This window comes from Micromys minutus (assembly GCF_963924665.1).
Source record: "Micromys minutus genome assembly, chromosome: 3".
NCBI classification, from domain to species: domain Eukaryota; kingdom Metazoa; phylum Chordata; class Mammalia; order Rodentia; family Muridae; genus Micromys; species Micromys minutus.
In genome coordinates, this window is record NC_137972.1 from 84,842,726 (window position 1) to 84,867,451 (window position 24,726).

Genomic DNA, 24,726 nt, shown 5'->3' on the forward strand with positions numbered 1-24,726 from the left:
CATCCTCCCATAGACTTGAAATCATCCCCAGTTTGCTTATAATGTTGAATGACATGCAGTAACCATCAAAGCTCTCAGGAATAGTGGGGGTGTCTGTATAGAGCACTGATACAGATCTTCGCTGGTTTTGATTTATAGTTAGTTGAATGCCCAATGCAAAGGTCGGTGGAAGAAGAAGGCCCCCTAAAATTTGACTTGGGCTTTTCCTTTTGGAGACAGCCCTAAGAAATGATTACCTTTGGGATCACTGTAATATTTCAAATTTCATATATTTCAGTACTTATTTAGATCTTACTTGTCAGTTTGGGGATACAGTGGTCTATCTCTTAAAGGAAAGGTAACTATTTTAGAGAAAAGAGATACAAGATAAAAATGGTAGCTTCTAGAGAAGTGGTTCTCAATCCTTTCACAAGGGTCACATAACAGACATCCTACATATCACCTTATGATTCATAACAGCAGCAAAATTACAGTTATAAAGTAGCAACAAAAATAATTTTATGGTTGAGGGTTACCACAACATGAGGAGCTGTATTAAAGGGTGGAAGCAATGAGGTAGTTGAGAACCACTGTTCTAGAAGAAACACTTTTCCCAGGGTCTTCCAGTCCCGGGCTCCCTCCCTCCAGGTCTCAGTTAGATCACCTAGAATCTGGAATGGTGCCTGGTACAGAGCATTGAACAAATATTGATTCTGTCCAAGTATCATCCATGAATAGGTGAAACCACTAAAATAGGTAGCCCCCAAAGCCTGTTAAACCCGTTTCTTATCTGTGGCTTTGGGGACTACAGGAAGGCTTTTTCTAGTCCTTCTGTCCTTCCTTTTTTTCTTCCTTCCTTCCTTCCTTCCTTCCTTCCTTCCTTCCTTCCTTCCTTCCTTCCTTCCTTCCTTTCTTCCTTCCATCCATTCTTTCAAGGATAAGAAAGTGGTTTTCTTTGTTCCTTGGATTCCAAAGCTCCTGTCACCCAGGGAAGCCCAGTCCCCTGGCTTGCAGGCATCTGGGAGAGGAGAACAGCTGGTTTGTGCTTGCGTTGTGCAGCGGGAGGCCACAGGAGGCGACTGGGAGGCAGACACAGTCAACCCAGGGGTGGAGAAGGGGGAAGGCAGGGCGACCAGCGCGCGTTCCCGGGCTCGTGACCGCCGGCTGCCCCGGGAATCCGCGCCCACACACTCTTGCAGAGATGGCAGGCGGTGAAGACCGGCGCGTCATGGGCACCCTCCACCTGCTGCTGCTGACGACGGTACTCTCCCTGACAGCCGGGAATCTGAGTCGGGTCACCGCTGCCTGGACGCAGGAGAAGGTGAGCGGTCGCTGTTGTGTTCTGTACCTGAGTGGTTGTTGAAGGGTGCCAGGACCTAGGACTCGGTCACCTTATTCTGGACTAGCAGGAGGCGGGTCAGGGATGCTGTCTCCCTGCCCAGGCACTAAATCTTCACGCAGTTCCTAGGAAGCCAGTACTCTCTCTCACAAGTCTGAGCGCCAGGGCTGGTCTCTGGGCTGCTAGGGAGTCGCCTGGGGGCTGGGTGATGTCACCGGCCTCCCTTTGGCTGCACTCTGATGGGGGTGCTGATAGGCACAGGAAGTATGTCTCCCTGGTTGTGGAAGAACGGGGACATGGGGAGCCAACTGCCCAATCGCAACCCAGGAGGCCAGCGCTCCCCTCTCTCGCTCCTGGGTGCCTAGACTATGCTTCTAGGGGTTTCCCCCGCGGATCCCCAACTATTGCGTTCAAGGATGCTCTATGGGGATTGAGTTTCCTTGTGGACTCAGCGCCAGCGTATTGTTAAATATTTAAAAGAGATGCACACTGTTTTCAGATAAATGAATTCAGTTGTGGAAATCTCATTTAAAGAATTCAGAATAAAAATGAAAAGCCAAGTCGCTTTGTGTGAAGAAAATAGATTCACAATTACTTCCTTTTCCTGTGCAACAGTTTTGAAATCGTGAAATTGCTACGAGTTAGGCAAATGCTGATGGTTTTGGAATAAAATGGCACGTCTTTAAAGAAACTAAGAAAAACATCGGTTTCCGGATATAAACTTCTGTCAACATTACTAAACGAGTATTTTAAATGCTTTCAGCGTTTCTGCACACCCAAAATGCTCATTCCCGCTTAGTCTCGTGCACTTGAGTATGAATGGCTCACTTTAGGTGAGCTCCGGCTTAGGCAGCTTCTCTTCAGAACTCACAACAGATCCCCATTTACACAGGGAGTCTGGAGTGGGTGTGGGGAGTCAACGCCAGCCGCACAGGTTCAGTCTTTCCAGGATGAGTAAAACAGCTTCCCACAGAGGCTGGGAAGTACTTTTCAAGTACTTCTTTGGGGTTACCTGGGAGGTCAAGCATGGAAAAGACTTTAAAACCAGAATGTGGCACCAGGCCAAACTTGTCTTTAAGACGAATTTAAATAGGTGAGATACACTGTCTGGGGTTGAGCTACACCCAGGGCCTGCCTGTGGGCACGTGTAGCAGGCTGGGGTGTTTCTAGGTGGGAGAACATTCTGTGATTTTTTTTTTTAAAAAGATATGTTCCCTTTTATTTATTCTTCTCTCATATATTAGTCTCTACTGCAATTTCCCCTCCCTGCACTGGCCTTTGCTCCAGGATTCAGCTCCTCCTCTACCTCTCTTCAGAAAAGAGCAGGCCTCCTGGGGACATTATCCAAATGGGACGGAACAACCTACAGTAGGACCATCCACGTAGTCTCACATCAAGGTGGATTAGGCAACCCAGGAAAAGGAAAGGGGCCCCAAAGGCAGGCAAAAGAGTCAGAGACAGCTCCCGCTCCCACTGATAGGAATCTCACAAGCACACCAAGCCACAAAACCATAACATATGTGCAGTCCCATATAGGCTTCCTGATCTCTGAGCCCACTTGAGTTCTGGTCGGTTGATTCCGTGGGCTGTGTTCTTAAAATGTTTTACACTAATTCAGATTTGACTTTTCAGAAATGTCTTTTGAGATGTGAATTTCTGTTCTTTATCTTAAGAAGCTTCTAACAACCGTTTCACTGAGTGAACAAGCGCCCTCAATTGGCAGGAGCTAATGACAGTCAGCCATGACATTTCTCAGTGAATAGCCCCTCCTGCTCTCCTAGTTCTAAAGGTCTCCACAAAAGTCTTCTGGGCAGCCAGATACACTTTACAGCCTGGGATATGAATCAGCCTACACGTCAACGCACGCCTTCCTGCCTTTTATGACATTTGGCTGTTTTTATCAGACTAGACACGCTCTTGGTGCACTGGTCTGCCAACAAGAGAAGGAGAAGGAAAGCATCAGATTTGAAACCTTTGTTTAGGAGCAGAGGTGTGTCTCTTGGAGTAGCATCCAAATGAGCAAAAACACATTAACCCTAGTTTATGACTGTCTTTAGAACCATGCTATGAAGCCTAGAAACCGTTCATAGAAATAGGTGATTACACTCCTGACTGGGCCCACATATGTGTATACGGAAGGGTATTAACATGAAGAGACCAGTTGTCAGATAGATAAGCTCGCCTCATGGGAGGCTCACAGTGAAGACGGTGCTTGTCTCCATTTATGGACTGGAAATCAGGAACTCTTCCCAGTTCTGCTTTACTTCCTCTCTCTCTTTTTAAGGTGGATAAATATTGGCTAAGTGAGGAACAGTGTCTAGATAGCCCAGGTGTGTGTGTGTGTGTGTGTGTGTGTGTGTTCCTTGACCTCTCCTAGTTTTTGAGTTATCATTATGCTGAAGGTGGATCTGTATCTAAAATGACTTCCCGAATCACATTCTCCCGAATCCTCAATCCTGGCTTTTGGCTACAGACCCATTCTTTTTGGTTTAGTATTTTTGTTTTGTTTTGTTTTGTTTTTAAAATCACATTAAATCAGTTCTCCCTTATAGAAGAACTGCTATAAAATGATAATCTCCCTGCATTTTAAGAGGAATGTCAGCTCCAGTGAGCTGAATGGTTCAACATCACTTGACATAGTCTAGTTGTGAATGTAACAAAGTATCCTAAAAGGAAAGCCAGCGTGACTCACAATCTCATTCTTCAGATAATTCCTTCTAATTTTTTGGGGTGTTCTTATTGCCCCCTGCAATAAGACACACACACACACACACACACACACACACAGAGAGAGAGAGAGAGAGAGAGAGAGAGAGAGAGAGAGAGAGAGAGAGAGAGAGAGAGGCGGGGGGGGGGAGAGATTTATAGAGATGAGTGACAATGATTAAATTTGAGCTTGTTCTAGGGACTAAATGAGCATTAAAACAGCACAGTGACTCACTTACATTAAAGGCTCAACGCATGTTAATTATTTAAAAATAAAGATACATAAGTATTTTTTGCAGTCAGTATTGTACATACCGTTTAAAATGATTAATAGCGTGTCACGTATCTTACTGCAGGCATAAAATTCCCTGAAAGCATAACTTGATGATTGCAAAACCATCATTAAGTTAATAATTTATTTCTTCGACTTGAACGTTGAGGTTGCTCGCAAATCCCTATCAATAAAGCCGAGACATGATGTATTTTGACTGGAAAGGTTTTTCCTTTATTGTGACAATGCCGAAGGAGGAAAATGCATATCATATTAGAGTTGGAGAGGCGAAGACTCTGAAGGACCCAGAGGCGGTTCTCACAAGCTATACATGGTTACCTGCAACATCTCACGCTTATCTGGTTTGGAACCGCTTGCTATTCTAAGCGCCCATAAGATTTCCCCCCCTCTCTAATTTTACTCAGCTACTCTTCCACCTATGAGTGGAAACCAGAGACTCCAAGGCAGGGAGGGACAGAGAGGTCTGTGAAGACCTCTAGTGCAGGGAGAAAACCACCTTCCTCTTGGAGTCTCTACCATCTTGTGGTTTAGAAACATAACACCCGTTTTACAGGTTAGGACACGTTTCTCAGACATGTCTACTCAGTGAGGATCTGGGGTTGGTCCTGCCATTGTGTTTCCCTCTCCGCTCTGATTTTAGGAAGCGAACCTGTTTGCGCTGGACAAAAAGGCAGGATCTTGGTCAGTTTCCAGCTCCTTTCACTGCTTTGTCTGCCATCCATGGCTCACACACACATTTCAGTAACTGCTGGCTGAGTGGAACTTGCAGGTCGCAAAAGTTTAATCTGAGGACTGTCTGGAATGTTCATAAAAGAAGGGTGAATTGGCTCTATTTCTGCAATGGTCTCCCTTACACACAGTGTTTTGACCTTCTCTAAATTATGTAACAAAATGCCTGGGCCCATGTGATCAGACAGATGCTTCGGGATATCTGGTTCACAGGTTTGTTTTAGCTGATTCTTGTCACCTAGAGCAGACTTCATTGTCCTTTCTGCCTGGATGAAAAGACAAGGCCATGGGTGTAACAGAGCCTCGTTCCTCTGAGAATGTTGGCAAATGGCTGAAGTACCTTTCAATTGAAATGGACCCAGAGTAAGACTGGGATTTACACTTACCCTTGGGTTTCATGCCATTTTGTTTTGTTTGTTTGGGGCCAGAGTATCACTGTGCTGTCCTTTTGTAGGACTGGAACTTGCTGTGTAGATGAGGCTGACTTCAGGCTTGGAGTGACTCCCTGTCTCTGGCTCCGCTGTATGGGAACCACAGGTGTGCACCCCACATCCAGCTTCAGCACTATGTTGTGTCCAGTGCCTGTTCTCTGAGCCTGTCCTTTCTACTTTTGTCTTACTCTTGTTTTGAAACAGGCTTCTGTATGTAGCAAGTTCTGAGTGTAAGAGTCCTTTAAGTTCAGTGGTTCTCAGCCTTCTTAATACTGTGACCCCTTGATAACAGTTCCTCGTGTTGTGGTGACTCCCAACCATAAAATTATTTTCATCGGTACTTCATAACTGAACATTTCCTACTATTATGAATTGTAATGTAAATACCCGATTTGCAGATGGTCTTAGATGATCCCTGTGAAAAGGCTGGTTGAAATGCCGCTTTAGTTGACCGTATGCTGTTTAGCATGTACAAGCTGTATGCTTTTCTGCAAGGGCTTTTTGTGAATGGGAGGGGGTGTGGCTCGCACAACTGACTCTAGTTGCTTTGCTTTCAATGTTCTTTACCAACTAGGAAGTCTGTTTTTTTTCTGTGATTTTTCAGATTCATCTGGTCCAGAAAGAAGGGGGAAGGAGCTCCTTATTGAAGTGCACTTATGAAATCAACCATTTTGTTGTTGTTTAGCTCAGGATGTTGAAGAGCGGATGAGTACTTGAAAGTGTTTATTCGGGAGAATTCATGGGTCTGTCCATTGCACTTGCTATCAGCTACTAAGAATTTAAGAAAGAAACCTCATCTGACACCCAGCTTTCATTCACAGTATCTTTTGCAGTTGGCAGCTGTGATCCGTAAATACTGTTCACCAGTTTGACAAGACCGTAGAATCACCCAGGAGACAAAGCTCTGTGCATGCCTGTGAAAAAAATGTCTAGACTGGGCTAAAAAAAAGGTGGGAAGATACATAGTCCATGCGGGTGGCCGTGGTTTCTAGGCTAGAATCCCCTACAGAAAAAGTAGCAACATGTATCTCTCTCTGCAAACCAACGGCTGCCCACTGTACTGTGAGCAGCAGCCCCACGAGCCTGCACACATTTGCTTCAAACTGAGCAAACCGAACTCGTCCTTTCTTAAACGGTGATTTCAGGGCACTGTGCCACAGCAACGTGGGAAGGGGCAAATACAGAGACCATAATTTCATTATGAAAATAAATATAGAGGTCATTTATTTCATTCCCCCCTTTCTTAAGTCTTTGGAGACTTTGGTTTTTTTCAAGCTTCGGTAAAGAACATGTATAAACATGATGTTGATTTCCTTTCACTGTGAGAATGAAGTGAAGAACTCTGCCCGTGGTGACTAGGTTTGCTCTGGGGTTGGAGCACTGGGCAAGGAATAGAAAAGAAGCCACTGATAAAATATTTGGGCAAATATGGATATTCATTCACTTATTTACCTGGTGTGGATGGCCGGAGGGATGTCAAAGGGCGACTTGCTGGAGTCAGTTCTCTCCTACAGTATGGAATCTGCGGAGTGGACTCAGGTCACCAAGCTTCATGGCAAATACCTTTAACCACTGAGACATATTGCTGGCCCCTGAAACAGATTTTGACATGAAAGTTTGTATTTGTCACCGTTACTGCCCCGGGACAATGAGCTGTGAATTGTCAGAAGCATTGTTCAGAAATTTTAAAGGAGCAAAGTTTACAAGCCCAGAAGTAGGACATCTTGTCCTCTTTCAACAGGTAGCCACCTAGAACCAGAATATGTCTTGTCCCCTTATCCACATGTCTCTTCTGGCTTTTATACCAGCCTGTGCATTCAGCTAGTTTAGTATTTATGATGACAGAGATGTGACTTTTCCTTCTTTACTGTAGAAGCACGTTTATAGCCAAGATCATTTTAGAATAATACTTACTTTGTCTATTACTTGAAATTACCCAGTAGTTACCAGGTATTCAATGTGAACCACACTGGTGTGACTCTGGAGAGGTAAATGGGTAAGAGTTCTAGCTCTCCTGGAGCTCATGACTTATGTGTTCAGTTATTGAACATGGTACCTGAGAATGGCCTTCAGGCTGAAGCATGAAGAATACAGGAGTTTCGAGGTGAAGAGGAAGGGAAACAGTTTGAAGGGCAAACTGCATGCTGAGATGCCAAGACCTTAAGGAGTAGTACTCAAAGTCTGGATGCTAGGGTGACCAAGGAATGATGAATGGAGCCTGCCGCACACAGTGGGGCTTTGAGGCAGTGGGAGAGACACACAGGTTTTTGTCAGGAAGAAGCAACCATGGAGATCTTCCTTTCTGCCCCCATTTTCTTTGGCTTCCACTTCACATTTTGTTTTGTCCTTTAGATTCAGCTTTCTTCTTCAAATGCTGCTTAATATCTAACAGGAGGACCTAAGACACTGGAGGTATTAGGGAGCTAAAGGCTTCAACCACAAGTTCTTTCAGGAGACATATTTACCTGTTATACAGGGCTTCATAAGACCATTTCATGCTAGTGTGTAATGCACTTTAAGCATAGTCTACTTCTTGTGCTCTGCAAGCATTATTCCCAGACACACTCAGAGTCCCCTTTGCCCTCCCAGACACACTCAGAGCCCCCTTTGCCCTCCCAGACACACTCAGAACCCTCTTTCTCTCCCAGACACACTCAGCACCCCCTTTCTCTCCCAGACATACTCAGAGACCCTTTCTCTTCCAGACATACTTAGAGACCCTTCTCTCCCAGACACACTCAGAACCCCCTTTCTCTCCCAGACACACTCAGAGCCCCCTTTCTCTCCCAGACACACTCAGAGACCCTTTCCCTTCCAGACACACTCAGAGCCCCTTCTCTCCCAGACACACTCAGAACCCCTTTCTCTCCCAGACACACTCAGAGCCGCCTTTCTCTCCCAGACACACTCAGAGCCCCCTTTGTCCTCCCAGACACACTCAGAGCCCCCTTTCTCTCCCAGACATACTCAGTGCCCTTTGTCCTCCCAGACACACTCAGAGTCCCTTTCTCTCCCAGACACACTCAGAGCCCCCTTTCTCTCTCAGACACACTCAGAACCCCTTTCTCTTGCAGACATAGTCAGAGCCCCTTTCTCTTCCAGACATACTCAGAGCCCCCTTTCTCTTCCAGCTTGGTTTCCACTCTCATATCATTGTATAGAGTTTATGTCTATAAAGTTTACATCTATATAATTTTATTTTTCTTCCCCAGTGAATGACATATGAAAGAAATACACTTCTTAAGGTGTGTGTGTGTGTGTGTGTGTGTGTGTGTGTGTGTGTGTGTGCATGTGTGTATACCATTGCACCTACGTGGAACTTAGAGCACAACATGCAGAAGACAGTTTTTTTCCTTCCACCATGTGGATTCAGGGGATTGAACTTAGGTTCCTAAGACTTGGAAGCAGGTGCCTATACCTATTGAGTCATCACCCTGTCCCATAGAAATATGCTTTAAAATGTATTATTCCCCAAAAGAAAAAAAAGTGTTAATATAATCAGGCACAGTATCAATATTCAAGAGTAAAGTGGAAGCGTGGAGATGAGGCAGAAGAATGAACGCTAGGATGAAAATCCTCCCACCAGGGTTTTTTTTTTTTTTTTTTTTTTTTATGGATTTACCTGTCTACAGTTGGTTTTGACAGACCCCAGTTTCCATTGGTGGATGTCAGGGGGTTGGACTAAGTGACTTTTCCAGGTCTCACATTCTACACTGTTTTACCACCTGATGGAGAAAACTTCCACCTGGGAAACATGAGGCTATCTGTATGCATTGGCTCATTTAGTTCTAAGTACCACTGGGTGTGGGAATTATCACCTCCATGTTTCAGACAAGGAAATGGAGCCCATGCGGTTAAGTAACCCAGCCAGAGTTACAGCTCGTGGTAGATGCTGAAAAGATGAGTCTTATCCAGCAGCTTGTGCTCTTTGCATGATAAACACTGGAGAGTCACATTGGGCTATCCCAAAGTGCAAAGGGACAGAAGCAAATGAGTCGGGACTGCTCTCTATTTCTACAGTGACTCATTGGCTGTGTGGGCGGTTCATGTGGAGTGAATTACCTGTCTGATTGTTTTAATGTATCTAATTGACACTAATCCTGGAAGGAACTGTAGGATGGGCAGAGCTCTCTCAATTTCTGCTTTGCATTCCAAAGAACTCAATGTCCCTATGTCACTCATCCTCATTAAGGAAGAACTTGTTTGATCAGCATCTCATCTCCCTTTGAGGAGGAGTGCTGCATCACCTTGGAGTGCCTGATAAACTTGTAATGAATAGCTGATTTGTCATTTTGGGTGTCAAAAATTCAGCACGTGTAAAGTCATATTCAGGATACACATGTGAACATTAGGTCTATTTAGATTTTAAAGTTTTATTTTAATATATAAGCGTACTAAAGAATATTGTAACCTTAGTAGAATATAAAATAATTAAATTGATAATCTAAAAGAGTCCCTATTTAGCCAGTTTTCCGGTTTTCAAAGTCACGCTTTGAAATGTCAGGATGAGGAAGTGTCATCCATCCTGAGTCCACACTGATGGAAACTGAGGGCTAGAAAGAAGGCTCAGTGTGTAAAAATGCTTGCAACATGAGAACATGTGTTTGAACCCTCAGAGTCCATGCAAGAGCGAGGTGAGCAGTGTTGGAGGTCTGTGATCTTAATGCCTGTGAGGAGATGAGAGATTGAGATGGAAAAACCCCCGAATCCTGTAGGCAGCGAGCCTGGTGTACACAGTGGGCAAAAATGTAGAGAGACCCTTATCCTAAACAAGATGGAAGGTGGGGACCAAGACCTGAAGTTGTCTTCTGACCTCTGTATATACACTATGACACACAACACAACACACACACACACACACACACACACACACACACACACACACACACACACACACGCACACACACACACTCTGAAATTTAAAGTGAAATAAATGCATGTATATCATTTTATTTTGAAAACTTAAGGTTACTACTGCTGTGATGAAACATTATGACTAAAGCAGCTTGGGGAAGGAGAAAAGAGCTTATTGCAGCTGACACTTTCAGGTAACAGTCCATCAGTGAGGGAAGTCAGGGCAGTAACTCATGGCAGGAGCTGATGCAGAGGCCTTGGAGGGGTGCTGCTTACTGACTCACTCCATGGCTTGCCCAACCTGCTTTCTTATAGAACTCAGAACCACCAACAAAAGGGTGGCACCACCCACAATGGGTTGAACCCTCCCCCATCAGTCTCTAATTTGAAAAATGCTCTACCGCTTACCTACAGTCTGCTCTTACGGGGGCTCCCTCCTTTCAGCTGACTCTAGCTTGTGTCAAGTTGACATAAAATTAGCCAGTACAATCAATGTGCATGTGTGTCCTGTCTGCATGTATGCCTGTACATTGTGTGTGCCTGATGCCTACAGAAACCAGAAGAGGGCATTGGATTCCCCAAGGACTGAAGGTTTAGATGGTTATAAGTCACCATATAGGTGCTGGGAATTAAAATTGTGTCTTGTTTAAGAGCAGCCAGTGCTCTTCTCTTCAGCCCCAAGGAATGTCATTTAAAATATTCTAGTAACTACAATGAGAGGTTAAAGGTAAAATTAATTTTAACAAATATTTCACTTACGGCATAGTAAAAATTGTTTTATCACATATCCAGAGAAATATGAATGGCACAATTTCTTCTTTTTATAAAAAATGTCTTAAAAAGTGATATGTTTTCCAGGCGTGGTAGTACATGCTTTTAATCCCAGAGACTGGTAGTTGGAGGCCAGCCTGGTCTGCATAAATGCACTCCAGATCAGCCAAGGATGCACTGTGAGACACTGTCTCAAAAACAAAAATAAAAAATAAAAATTCCACCCCCAAGCCTGGAATCTATATTGCACTTGAAGCACACCTCAGTTCTAGCTACCTTTCAAGTCTTAATAGTCACGAATGATTCTATTGGAATCATGAATGTCCTGTACTGGACAGTGCAGATCTAGAACATCTCTACTCACTAGGTTTTCCCTGGGGAGTGAGACATGAAGAGAATTGGCTGATAACATGGATTCTGTAGGTGGCTTCCCCACCTTGTAGTTCTGAAGTGCTTCACAGCCTGTTATAAAACGGCCCTGCCAAAAGGGCGTTTCATTGCTGTTTTCAGCTTTTTAAGTATTAAATTTTCTTCAGATAACAGTCTGAAAATTGTTCCTTTTGTAGTTGTTGTTATGTTGATGTTTTGACATAGGGGTCCTCTGTGTAGTCCAGGCTGGCACTGACCTTGGAATCTTCATGACCCTGCCGCCATAAGTTTGCAACTCTGTATAGTTATTAATTTTCTTAAGTTGCATGTGGTGTGTGTGTGTGTGTGTGTGTGTGTGTGTGAACATCTACATCACGGTGTATGTATGAAGGTCAGAGGACAACTTGCTGGAATCACTTCTCTTCTTACACCATGTGGGTCCCAGAGAGAGAACCCAGCTCTCTAATCTTGTTGGCAAGGGATGGTCCCTGAGCCATTTCACCAGCCCATAGCTATTATTTTTAAACCTCAGTTTTACAGTACAGTTATTCAGAAAAGTCATTGGAAGTTACACCAGTTGGTGACTTACCATGAAAGCATGACTTTCAATTTTGTTTTTAAAACAAGCTGCCAAAAATCTAGACATTCCAAGGTGACAGTTTTACAATTGAGTCCTTTATCTCATATGACATCAACCTTGCTCCTTTATTTTGATGTTTTTAAAGCTGCTAATCACAAATGTGCCGTGCTAAGTCTTAAACACATGTAATTGGAGCTAAGTACTTTTTATTTGATCACAGAACCACCACCAACCGGCACATTTGAATTCTTCATCTCTTCGCCAAGTTGTAGAAGGCACCAGCATTTCTGAAATGTGGCAAAATGACTTGAGACCATTGCTGATAGAACGATATCCTGGATCGCCCGGAAGCTACTCTGCTCGTCAGGTGAGAACACAGTGCACACTGACTGTTTTAAATACTTTGCTTTCCTATGAGGGATAAGATGGCGGCGGCTTAAGTTCTGAGTCATGTATGACATTTTCCCGTCACTCACTGTCAGAGGTAACCAAGAGAGGCACACACCTGAGAGAAACGGTCTGTTCTGAATTGAGGGATACACATTTACTCAAAATCAGTCTGTGTGAAATCAGTGTCTTGGCTACAGCAGCTATAATTCAGAACACTAAGGCCCCCACTCTTGGTCACTTCAAGGACACATTCCTAGCTTGCTGACATATTTTTGTGGCCCCTAGAATCTAAACTCCAACCTCACAGTGCTTGCTTAGCTTTTCTAGGGCAAGAGTGAGTCACTGAGCTGCCAACCTTTTCCTCTTGAGAGAAATTGTTTTCTTGGTTGAGGCCAATGATTAGCTTCTGTCTAGAGTTGAGCTCCTGGAACATTTACTTTAACCCACAGTAAAAAAAAAAAAAAAAAAAAATGGTGTATTTTACAGACAAGGACATTTAACAATATATTTATCTCTAAGGAAAGTTTTTGGAAAAGTACTCATTGTTACTACCCCTAATTTAGATAGATACTATAAATTCTATTGCATTTCTAGGTTCATTGATTTTACCACTGTTGTTTGGAGGACAGTGCTGTAAAGGAAAGAATAAACTATAAGCTGGGCTAGACCTTGAATTGATCTTTGTCAATTTGCCTGAGCCACACAAAATTCCACCTCTCAATGTCTGAATTTTTTCAAACTCAACTCATTCAGGGGACAGCTTGGGAAGGAATGGGACTGACCTCTCAGTGCCTCTTACTAAATATTCTACTTTTCTTAGTCAAAAACCTGGGCAGCAACTGCTGCGTCTAGAGAGACCTGCACACTTCATCTACCCAGCTCCAGGCTCTTCTTTTTCTTCTGTGTAGCTTCTGCCCTGCAAGTGTACCGTTGACAGATGTGTGTGTTGGCTTTTTTAGCTCCTTCTTCCCATTTGAATAGCTCCTAGGATAAGGTCTGTTTTGGTGAGTTTAGCTAACTGCTCTGTGCTCCCAGGTTGCACATGCCAAGAGCTATCTGGATTCATGAATGAAACACACACACACACACACACACACACACACCAGGTAATTTTAATATGCCTTGACTAGCTAATGGGACATTTCTAATCTTTCCCACTGCTAGCACATACTCCGCTCCAGTAGTTCCGAGGTAACATCTTTAAAAATCTGTATTTCATCTCTGCTACTCCAAACACAATTGGGGAAGTGGCTTGTGTGGTCACTTTCCCTGATTCTCATGAGTCAGCAGGCCTTTAGGTCTGGTCTCTTTTCTTTTCCGTCATGGAGATCTCTGCCCCTTTCTCTCTCCCAGTCCCTAGCCTGTGAAAATCTAAAGGTCCAATCTCAGTCTACCTGCCCAGATATTGGTTATTGGATCTTTATTGATCATTCAAAAACCAATTGGAGACAAGGACCTTCAGCATTTGTACATGCAGATTCCTGATTTTGGGGGGTAGGGACTGAATTAATTTAAAGCATTAGAACCAATTCCCAACAAAGCCCTAATAGAGTTGGTTATTTTAGCTTTCAGACATTGAGGAATAGTGATGATGATTTTGGTGATGATGATAGTGATGGTGATAATGATGATAATGATGGTGATGATGATGGAGGAGGAAGAGAATGGGGAGGAAGACTATGATAACCAACTTCCGTCCTTTCCTAGCTCTCTTCTTTCTTTATACATACACACACACACACACACACACACACACACACACACACACACAGTATCACTCTACAATCCAGGCTGGCCTAGAACTTAGCATGTAGCTCAGGCTGGCCTTAAACTTGAGGTAATCCTTCTGTCTGATTCTCCTATGATGTAGGGTTGCAGTTGTAAACTACCATGCCTGGATGTATGATGGCCAACTTGCAAAGAGCTCATTTAGTTTCCACAATAATGCTATATTCCTATCCCAATATACTTATTTAAAAAGAACCGAGGCGTAGTTATCTGAATTAATTTATTTGCAGTTATATGTACTAGATGATGGGGAGACTGCTGGGGAGGGGGCTGGGCATGGGAAGACTGGAAGTGTTATCTGGATACATACTGTGAGATTTCCAAATAATCAATTAGAACATAAATATTACCGAAGAAGTTTTACCTAAGAGATCCAGTCTTACTGTTTTCAATAAGAAAACTGCTATCGGTAATTTATAACGATGTCCCTTAAGTTGTGGAAGAGAAAAGGCTTCTTTATCTGAAAATGGAAGAGACAATTATTATGAGGGTACCTTGCAAAGAATCTTTGAGTAGGGTCACAGCCTTTTATTCAAAGCCAAATGTAAGTAGCCCCAATAAGTAAAATTGTTCCTCTTAGGCCTTTGGGGAACTAGGTCAGTTCTCTGTAGTCCACAGAGACACGGTTATGATTTAAGAGTCTCAGCTTCAGAATCCTGAGGACGTGACACAAAGTCAGTTTGTGGCTTAAGTCTTGTAGTCACAGGGTAGATGCTCATCTCTGTCAGCTTTTTTGGAGAGTTGTATCTTAAAACTTGCATTTATAGCCTTTGATCAATGAGGCCCAAACTGCCTATGGAATTTAAATTTTAATCTCAAGATATAACTTATTTATAAAAAAATAAGTAGAAGGCATTAAATTGTGGGTATTTCAGTGATTTCCAGTGTAGACATAGAGAGTAAATTGAGTCACAAGGGTGGCCAGTTTTCATGAGGGACAATCAAGATCCTTTTCTAAAAGAGACAAGCTAGAGAAACCAGGGATGCACAGAGAGTGTGGAAAGTCAAAACTGAATTTCAGCGGAAAGTATGCCGGTATGTTTACTGCTGGTGCACAGTCATCACTGGAGAACCCTTTGTGGAGTGTCAGCTTGGATCCCCAGAGCCTTGTGCAGAAGATAGCCTAGAAAACAGTTAACTGAACGTTCACAGAACTCTCACAATAGTGTATTTGCAGACTTAGTGCAAGTACTGGAAAGTCCACTTCCTCATAACAATCCTCAGATTCTCAAAATTAGACTTTATGTTTAATTCCATTAGACCTAGGACCAACCATATACCAATGTTACCCCAAGATAGCTTCCTCTATTGCTTCACCCAGAATCAGAATGCCAAATGATTTTCTCCACCCCCACCCCTCACCATCCCAGAGGGCCCAGCCTTTGATCCCTCAGAGTCAAGTGTGAACTGTTGTTTAGAACTTAGGAATACTGTAGTAAAAGCAGTGGTTTGGGGAACCTCCTTCAGAGACTTCTGGTAGAGACTTGGAGACTAAATAAAGCTGAAAGTTGAAAATACCACTGAGTATTAGTGTCCTAATTTCATCCTAGTTACTAAGATAAATGAAAATATTTATTTTGCATACAAAAAGGTTACTTCAGAGACAGCAGTTTGGGGCTCTTGCTGATGGAAGTTAGTATGCGTATAGATGTTAGGAGTCGTGGCCAAGCCCAGGGAAATTGAGTTGAGAAATGAGGTTCTGGGTGAAGCTTCTGAACAATGCTAACAGGTAACTTTTAACATATACTTTGAAATCCCAAATTCATCTCTCAGGCTACTATCATGTTAAGAAGCCATTTTATGGTGTGGTTTGTCATCTGGACACCAGATGTGCTGGAGTTAGACAGAGTTTAAGGATAACTCATTTTTATCTCTTTCAGAAAAAACTCATCTTAGATGCATAGTGATCTCTCTAGTGAAACAACAAATTTTCCTATGTCACATGATTTTATATATCCTCATTACATAAACTCACACTCGCTGCTATGGTCAATTTTCTACGGTCGACTACTGTGAACAAAACATAGTATAGGGCTTGTGGGGACATAACAAAGGGAGACAGATTTGTCTATTTGGCTTTTTCAAGATCAATGGTATGCCAGAGAACCTCCACGGCTTCTTCTTAAGTTCCCATCTTCTTGGAAGCTTCCTGCTAGAGTTTGTGCAGAGCTCTTCATGCCGTGTGTCATGTTACATCAGCAGGCTGTAGGCCATACAGGACTTGGCCAAAATAGAAAATCATAGGGAGGAAAAAAAAATAAGCTCCCATTTGTTAGTGGCTAGGCTATTGTGAGTTATTTGTTCATTTATCTCAAGGTCCCTCCTGTCTAGATGTTAATTGTGGGACAAATGGTCAAGGATTATAATGGCTCGTTTGTGGTCTGAGGCTTAGGGATGTTTTTTATTAAGGCACCTTACAAAGATGAAAACAATACTGGAGGGAAAGAAACAGAGGGAGATTAAACAAGTCCTAGGGAAGATAAGGACGTGGAAAAAGCAGGACGAGACAGCCGTGAGCACATTCCTAACTTCCTCACAGTGTGCGTCCTTAAGGAAGACACTTTCAGTCTCTGGCGTGTGGTCCTTCATCTCCCAGTCTCACCTTGTTGCCTAGAAGGCCCGACGTGGCCTTGAGGCAGTGCTGAGAGATTCCTCTGGACTACCAATCTGGATGTTCCTTGGATACAGAAAGAGAGCTTGGAGTTTATTATTAGAGTTGCTTATTGATTCTTACTGTAGCTGGGGTCTGACCATATGCCCATCATATGTTCTCACATGACCATGTGACAACTTTCTCTACAGCTCTCAACAGGAAGGTGCTAGTATGTTCTGCCAGTGTTCACTACTCACGAAGCATTTCAGGGCTTGGAGCACAATGTGTGCATTCAGCACGTGCACACGTACACCCACAGCAGCCATGTATAATTCTTTGACAGCTTAGAGTGGAGGTTTGTAGATCTGTTATGCTTGATTTCTCAAACAGAGCATCCCAGCATCTTATAAATGTTAAAAGTAGTCTCTGGGAGTACTGATCTGTGTTTGCTCCCCGAGCTGCAGATGTGCTCATGACAGATGGTGAGGTGGACAAAGCAAGGGTAGCATAGTATATAAAGTAGGCGGCTTTTCCTACAAAAGAACTTGTTCTTTCCAGTCTATGTGCTTGTGTGCTGGTGCGGTTTGTGCAATCAGAGAGAAGTATGTACAAAGATCCACATCAGATTGCTAGTGTTGGTAAATATTGACAACTGAACGGGATGGATAAGTAGGCCAAAGGTCAGGAGTGAGGGAGACTAGCTTCTTCTTTCAATGAGAAACTGCCATTAACTAAACCAGTAGTAATGTCATTCCTATCCACAAGCATGCAAGGCATGTACGCCATTAATCTTAGCGTGTGAAGTGATGACGAAGGATGGGTAACACAAATTTAATGCTCGCCTAGGGTCTGACCGTCTCCCCATGTTCCAGTCCAGCCTGGGCTGGCAGTTGTTCCAACAGCAACAAAAGAAGGCACCACATACGATTGTAGAGACACAGCCGACCAATGACAACCATTTGTTTTGTTTAGCACATCATGCAGAGGATTCAGAGACTTCAGGCTGAGTGGGTTGTGGAAGTCGACACCTTCGTGAGTAGGACACCCTATGGATATCGGTCCTTCTCAAATATAATCAGCACTCTTAATCCGGAAGCAAAACGACACCTGGTCTTGGCCTGCCACTATGACTCCAAATATTTTCCTCAGTGGGACGGCAGAGTGTTTGTGGGAGCCACCGATTCAGCCGTGCCGTGTGCAATGATGTTGGAACTTGCTCGAGCCTTAGACAAGAGACTCCTTTCCTTGAAGGTATCCGCTTTCTTCTTTTTGACTCCTAGGATAAACCAACCAACAAAGTCAGCATCAACTCCATGAATTCTAGAATTCTTGGAGTGGGAAGGCCATTTGGAAACTTTGGGGTACATTTAAAAATAATTTGTGAAAAATATGAAATGGAAGAAGTATCATTTGTAAGATCACATTATTTGAAGTGTCTATCACAGATAGATGATGGGTTCATTACCTGATATATATATATATATATATATATATATATATATATATATATATATATATGTGTGTGTGTGTGTGTGTGTGTGTGTGTGTGTGTGTGTGTGTGTGTGTGTGTGTGTGTTTGTATGTATGTATGTATGTATATATCAAGTATGAATATATATTATACCGAGCATTACTTTTTTGTTGCAAATAATGAAATAAGAAGGAAAATGGTGCTGGCTTAAGTATGTGGGTTGTTTTCTATTGAGTCATGCTTACTTCTTGTTTACACAGCCGAGAAACATCATCACCCCCTGCTTGGAGAGATGGGGGAGCTCTGGTGTTAGGGGGCATTATGAGAGATCTTCAGTGTGTGGGTACTTCAGGCATCCCAAGATGAAAAACACATGGCAGAAGTGTGTTATTGTGGTATCTGTGAATCAGGGCTCAGTTTTATGAAGCATAGCAGAGCTTTTGTTATGCCTGCAGCTCAGAGTGCTTTTGGGACACTCAGGTTTGATTTCCGTCTCTGTGTTCTTAAGGGTGCACTGGAGGGAAAATGCTAACCTAGATGAGGACATTTTATTCTGATACTGCTCATAACCAAGTAAACATGACAAAGAGAATACAAAAACTTGGTTCACAGGCAACAAATGCTTCCCCTCTACCCTGGGCTTTAGCTTTTGATACAATGAGGGTAAAGAGATGAAGGGTTTATCTTGTAATGGAAGTAATAGAGATATTTGGTTCTGTTTTTGCTGGATACATTGAATTGGAAGAAAGAAAGGATTGTTTATACTCTCATAATATCCTTGCCACAGCTCTGGTTTGTTTTTCTGAGCCTTTTGTAATGCCTTTGTCCCAGGCCCTGCCCTGCTTTGAACTGGTTCCTGAAGGAATTCATAAGTAGGCATGCCAGTTTGGTTTTTTTATACTTACATCTCTAATAGAAAGACATGGAATGATTGAGGTGAGACTTAAAGACACAAATAAATTTTCTGCTCCAAATAAAACAGCTTAGCCATGGAACAAGAGGGTGGAACCTGACTGCTTGGTAGCAAAGTATTCTGTGGTTGCCCAAAGCAGAGGTCTTTCTGGCCAAGCCCAGCCAGAGGCCTTCTGTCCACGTCCAAGGTAGAGACAATAAGAGGTAGTTTTCATTTCCTTCAGGCATAAGGGCTCATGGATCTCACTGGAAAGTTAGCAGCCAGATGACACCTAAAAGTAGTGAGATGGCTTACATTCATGCATTCTGTTCTCAGCATTAGTTTACTTAGACACAAGTAGACGCTAGTAAGTACCGATTCAAAGTCCCCTGAGGCAAGCTGTTTCTTTTTACAACCGGCAGGAAAACAATCATGGTCTGCAAATTCTACTAAATTTAGCTTTATACCTCGACATGGGGAGGGTCTTTGTGGCCTGATATTTTAGTATTTTTCTTTTCAGTAATTGGGTTGAAGCCAAGGCCTCCTGCATGTAGGCAGATGTTGTACCACTGTTCTATAACCCCAGTCCTATATTGCTTTTTTTATCTTAAGACATTATCTATAGGTTGCTCAGGCTGGCCTAGCTCTCTCGGTAGTCCAATAAAGCTTTAAATTGGCCATCTTCCTTTAGCATTCTGAGTAGCTGAAATTATAAGAATGTGCCACCAACATGGCTTTGAAGGTTTCAGGTAATAATATTATAAATGCTTAGCTATTTTGGAATCCAAAGCATCAGATTTCCTAATCTATTCTGGAGGCATTCAAGGCTAGCCTAGTTTAGATCAGAGTTCCAAGCCAGCCAGGGACACAAAACAAAACAATACACAAAGAAGCAAACGGCTCAAAGCCTTATTTTCTTTTTTATCTGGTACCACTCTAAAGCAACCAGGGAAACTCTGCCTTTGAATAAACTAGGGAACATGTGTTAGTGGGAAACACAATATGGAGACAAGTGGATGTCACAGCAGAATGGAGAGATGCTTCATTCCTTGGTTACATGGGAAAGCTTCAAAAGGTACCAGATAGTCTCCTGACAAAGTCCTAAGGGGAGGTAGTTAGAGGTCTGGCATACATAGGAAGGCAGAAGTGAGATGGTTTCCCTCCCTCTCCCCCCCTCTCTCTGTGTGTGTGTGTATGTATGAGTATGTATGTAAGAAACATATGGATGTATATATTCTGGAATTCATGCCAGGTAGGGAGTGGAGCATTCTCTTTGCTCTCAGGAAATGTCTAAGGAAATTAAACCAAGGGTATTTTGGATTTGGGGGGACAAGCTTTAAAGAAGGCTGTGATGAGGAACCCTAGGGAGATCAAGGAGATTATGTAACTATCATGTTGAGCAGTGAGGTCTTCAGGCTTTTTTCTCTTCCTAGCACCAGAAAGCCAGCAGCAGACTTAGGACTGGAGAATTCTGTCTCCAGAGAATTCAGATGCTGTAGACAAGGATGCCATTTGGGAGACATTTGGCAATCTTAAATGAGAACACTGAATAGACACCAGATTGCTCTAAAGTGACTGCAGTAGAGCCAACCAATTTGTGTCTCCAGTGAACATTTTAGTACCTTGTTCTTCAGTACAAACAAACACCAGGCATGGCCAGATATTGGAGAACAGTTTCCACTGTGGAAGAAAGCAAGAAAAACTAGTTATGCGAATTGAAACATGAAGCTGGAGGGATAGGATAATACAAGGGGCAGCAGAAGATAGCTCTGCGTTATTTAAAAATCGCTAGAGATGAAAGAACTTATATTCCTAAAATGAAAGCCTTCAATAACAGAGTAATCACGTCATTGCAAAGAGGTCTTAGAAATTTAAAATTAAAAGTGCTATCTAAGATGCATATCTAAGAGAAAAGAGATATTGCGATTTGATTCAATGCTTACATTATGGGTTCCCAATGACTGGGCCGAGATGAAAAGACAATTAGGGAGTAAGTCCTGAGGCTCTTTGACATTAAGAAGGAGACATGAATGGATCTAAACTTTCTTCATCTATGTACACTCTTTCCCTCCCTAACCTTCAATTCCTTACCTTGCCCACAGTCCCAAGTAATAGGCTCGATTTCAAATTGTTGGTCTCATTAGATACCAGGGTCCCCACAAATGCACTAAATTTCATCTCCCGAATGAAGAGGCTGAATGTGTTGTTCTGGGAGGCAAATGGTGGGATTTTAGCCAGGATAGAGCATCAGTTATGCTGGATGCTGTCGGTAAGTCAGGGATGATGAAGACTGAGAGTTGACCTTTGGATTTAGCAATGTATAGGTCATAGGTGTTCTTGACACCTATGTTTTGGTAGGTGGAGCAGATGAAACCTGAAGGGATAGACTTAAGAACAGGCCTCACAGAAAGCTGGGGGGAAGTTAGGATAGATGTTACAGTAATGTACCTAAATTGACCCAATTGATAGACTAGGTGCTATTCGTGTATATCATACTTATAATTTTCATAACTGTTATAACTATGGTCAATGCATATCTAATAGAAAAGGTCCTTTTAATGTACAAAAGGGAGAAATATTGAAATTTGATTTAATGCTTACATTATGAGTTTCCAAATTACATGCAACTTTGCATGTCTACAGCCAATGACTGGGTAGAGAGACACAGGTGGGACTTTGAGGTTCCCGTAACCTCAACATGTAAGAGTCAGAAATCATGCCCAGGGAGCTACAGGTCTGGGTCTGTGGAGGCCACGATGAAATATAGGTTTTAGTAAGTAATAATTCAGAAATATTGGAGGGGAGAGAGTATTAGCCTTGGGGACGTTTGCAATTGCCCAGACATTGAGCTGTTTAAGACATTAAAATAAAAGGCTCTGTCTCTGTATGTGTGTGTGTGTGTGTGTGTGTGTGTGTGTTTCATTTGCAAGTTCACAGCATTAGGGCAGAAGTGAGAAGTGTGCACATGCATGTTGGCAGTGTCTCTGTCTCTCTGTCCTACACTCTCAGACTGGAACCTTCTCCTTCCCCAGCAATGGTGATTCTCCTCTTTCCTCCAGTTCCTTGCACGGGAACCTCAACGTCCCACCTCTGTCTCCCTGCCCAGGCTTTGGCAGTAGACACACAAATTTTCTTGTGATTTGAGAACACTGCACATATAAAACTTTTTCAGTGAGTTTCCTACAAATGGAAAGAAAGGCCAACAGTTAACAAAGATAGCAAACCCATAGAACTATCCAGAAGAGACAGAATCCCTGATGTAGGAGAAATGGCATTTGATAAAACAATGCCCTTGAGCAGACAAGAAGAAATGGAATTTAGTGCATATGTAGCAAGACTGGTGTCTAAGGAGACTGGCAAGAAGAAATCCAGGCCATGATTTGGGAGTGAGCATGGTTGAGCTGGGGAGCTGCAGGTAACAGAAAGGAAAAGTGTGAAATACTCAGGGTGAGTGAGTGAACCCAGAAAACACAGCACGACTGTGTTTGTGTGTATACAGCACAGTACAGAACAGCCGTATCAAAATTAGTGCTGCTTGTGGGTTTTAAGCTGGGAAATGGCATGACGGTTCACTCTTTTTCCTAGCCAGGTTCAGCGTCAGTGTCTTGAGTATAGTCACAGAGCAGGTAGAGAACGGTACTCCAGGCTATTCTTCTCTTCCATGAAAGTGTGACTATGAAGAGAGAGGCAAAGGAGCTGATGGTGTATTTAAGGGAAGGACTGCCAGAAATCTGGCCAAAAATGGAGAGCATAGGGTCATTTGAGTAGCATAGCTGTGAAGAGGTGAGATTAAGTGGGCTTGGAGGCTCGAACACCAAAGGGACTGATCTGTACAGGAGAGTTGTAGTCAGATTAAAAAAATGCAAACCTTTTTAGTTTTCTCCAATACTGTCTCTCTTAAAACCTTGCTTGGTGTTCCAAAGGCTCCATTTCTCATTCCTTCCATGAATGCATGTTTCCCACTCGAGCCCCCGGCATATTACATATCATCCTTATATATTTGTTTTCTCTCTGCTAACTCACCAAAAGTATAGGCTTCTTAAAGAAATGCAATAATTATTGTTTATGTCTCTGCAGTGGTCCTAGGGCAGACTCTTGAACTTTGATTTGATCACACATTTCAGACTCCAGTAAGGTGAGAGGTGCCCAGTTGTTTTAGGTTGGGTTCCCAGGAAGCACCTTCTGAGGTGGAACATCACCTGAGGAGCATTTAGGCCAGTGAGTAGGGAGTGGCCTTGGATCAACACTGGCAGCAGGGAGAGGGAGGAGATGGGATTAGGAGGAGCAAGAAATGGAGTCGCAGTGCAGGTTTTACAGCAGCCTCGGCTAACTTCTGGGGAGCTGTGGAGGTGGTGGCCTACACAGAGGCTCAGGTGTCTGAATAGGTAGTCAGGGGATATGGTGTGCTCAGAGGAGGTGCGTCCCAGGAGAGGCTGGTCACAGCATCCATCACAGCAGCCCTACAGCTTACTGAGGAGTAAGGGCACATGGAAGGCATTTTGTTTTAGAAGGAGAATGATGATTTTTGGGTTGGAAGTGGTCTTTATTTGCTTGGACCTCTTCGCTTCGTGGAACATCTGTCTTCCTGCCTGGTTACTAGGAAAGAATGTGAATTTTTAATTCACTGGCGCATTTTGTTTGCTCTTTGTTTCCACGGATGATTGTCAGGAACCCATCTTGAAGATATACTGTTCATAGAGATCCCTGAAGACAATCCAGGTCAACATGTCCTCACTAAGTGCTTTTTAAAATATATTGTCTGGGTGTCTGTGATTCGTTGAAGTTAGTTTCCATTGGTTTTATCCTATTTTTCAAATTGTTCTTTTTTTTTTTTTTTCTTTTCTTTTTTTTATAAACCAGGATGTCTCTGGTTCCAGGCCAGATCTCTCACTCCAGCTAATTTTCTTTGATGGTGAAGAGGCTTTTCTTCACTGGTCTCCTCAAGATTCTCTGTATGGGTCTCGGCACTTAGCTCAGAAGATGGCATCAAGCCCTCACCCTCCTGGATCAAGAGGCACCAACCAACTGGATGGCATGGTTAGTCTAAGTAATTACCTTGGCTCTGAAACTCAGTCCCTGTCTCCAGAGAAAAGGCTGCTAAGACCAAGTAAAGACCTAAAAGTGCCACGAAATCCTCGGAGCACTGTTTATTTTGGAGCATTCCTTGGCAAGCACTGTATTTTTGAGGAATCCCAGACCTAAATAGAACGATTCTGTGTTAGAAGCTGTGTTTGGCTGAGCTTAATTAAAAATGATGTAAAATTAGATTAAGGAGCCATTAGATTTGGTATTGTTTGGTGAGAGCACACTCCCATCCCAGCCCCACACAACAGTGTGTAGATGGAGAAAGAAAAGCCTTCATCAGGCAGAGAAGGCTGGGAACTCCAGGGCAGGGAGGACAGAGGACAGAGAGAGGGATAAAGCAGTATAGCGACTGCAGTGTGGATGTTTAATTTGATGTGGAAGGTTGACGTAGCATTTATGATGTGAGGGTACAGACATTTTGAGGATGCCTTAAAATTCTGCTGCTATTACTAAATAG

General features: G+C 43.0%; 1 protein-coding gene across 1 annotated transcript in view; it reads left to right on the top strand.

Annotated features, from left to right (window-relative positions):
* The first annotated feature begins 1,155 nt into the window (after window positions 1-1,155).
* Window positions 1,156-24,726, top strand: part of QPCT (glutaminyl-peptide cyclotransferase) — a 30,310-nt gene continuing 6,739 nt past the window's right edge. Inside the window, exons 1-4 of the mRNA XM_080914971.1 lie at window positions 1,156-1,300; window positions 12,271-12,417; window positions 17,794-18,072; window positions 24,045-24,221. Coding sequence (XP_080771097.1) covers window positions 1,181-1,300; window positions 12,271-12,417; window positions 17,794-18,072; window positions 24,045-24,221 — 723 coding nt within the window. The 5' untranslated portion in view covers window positions 1,156-1,180. The remainder of the gene's footprint in view (window positions 1,301-12,270; window positions 12,418-17,793; window positions 18,073-24,044; window positions 24,222-24,726) is intronic.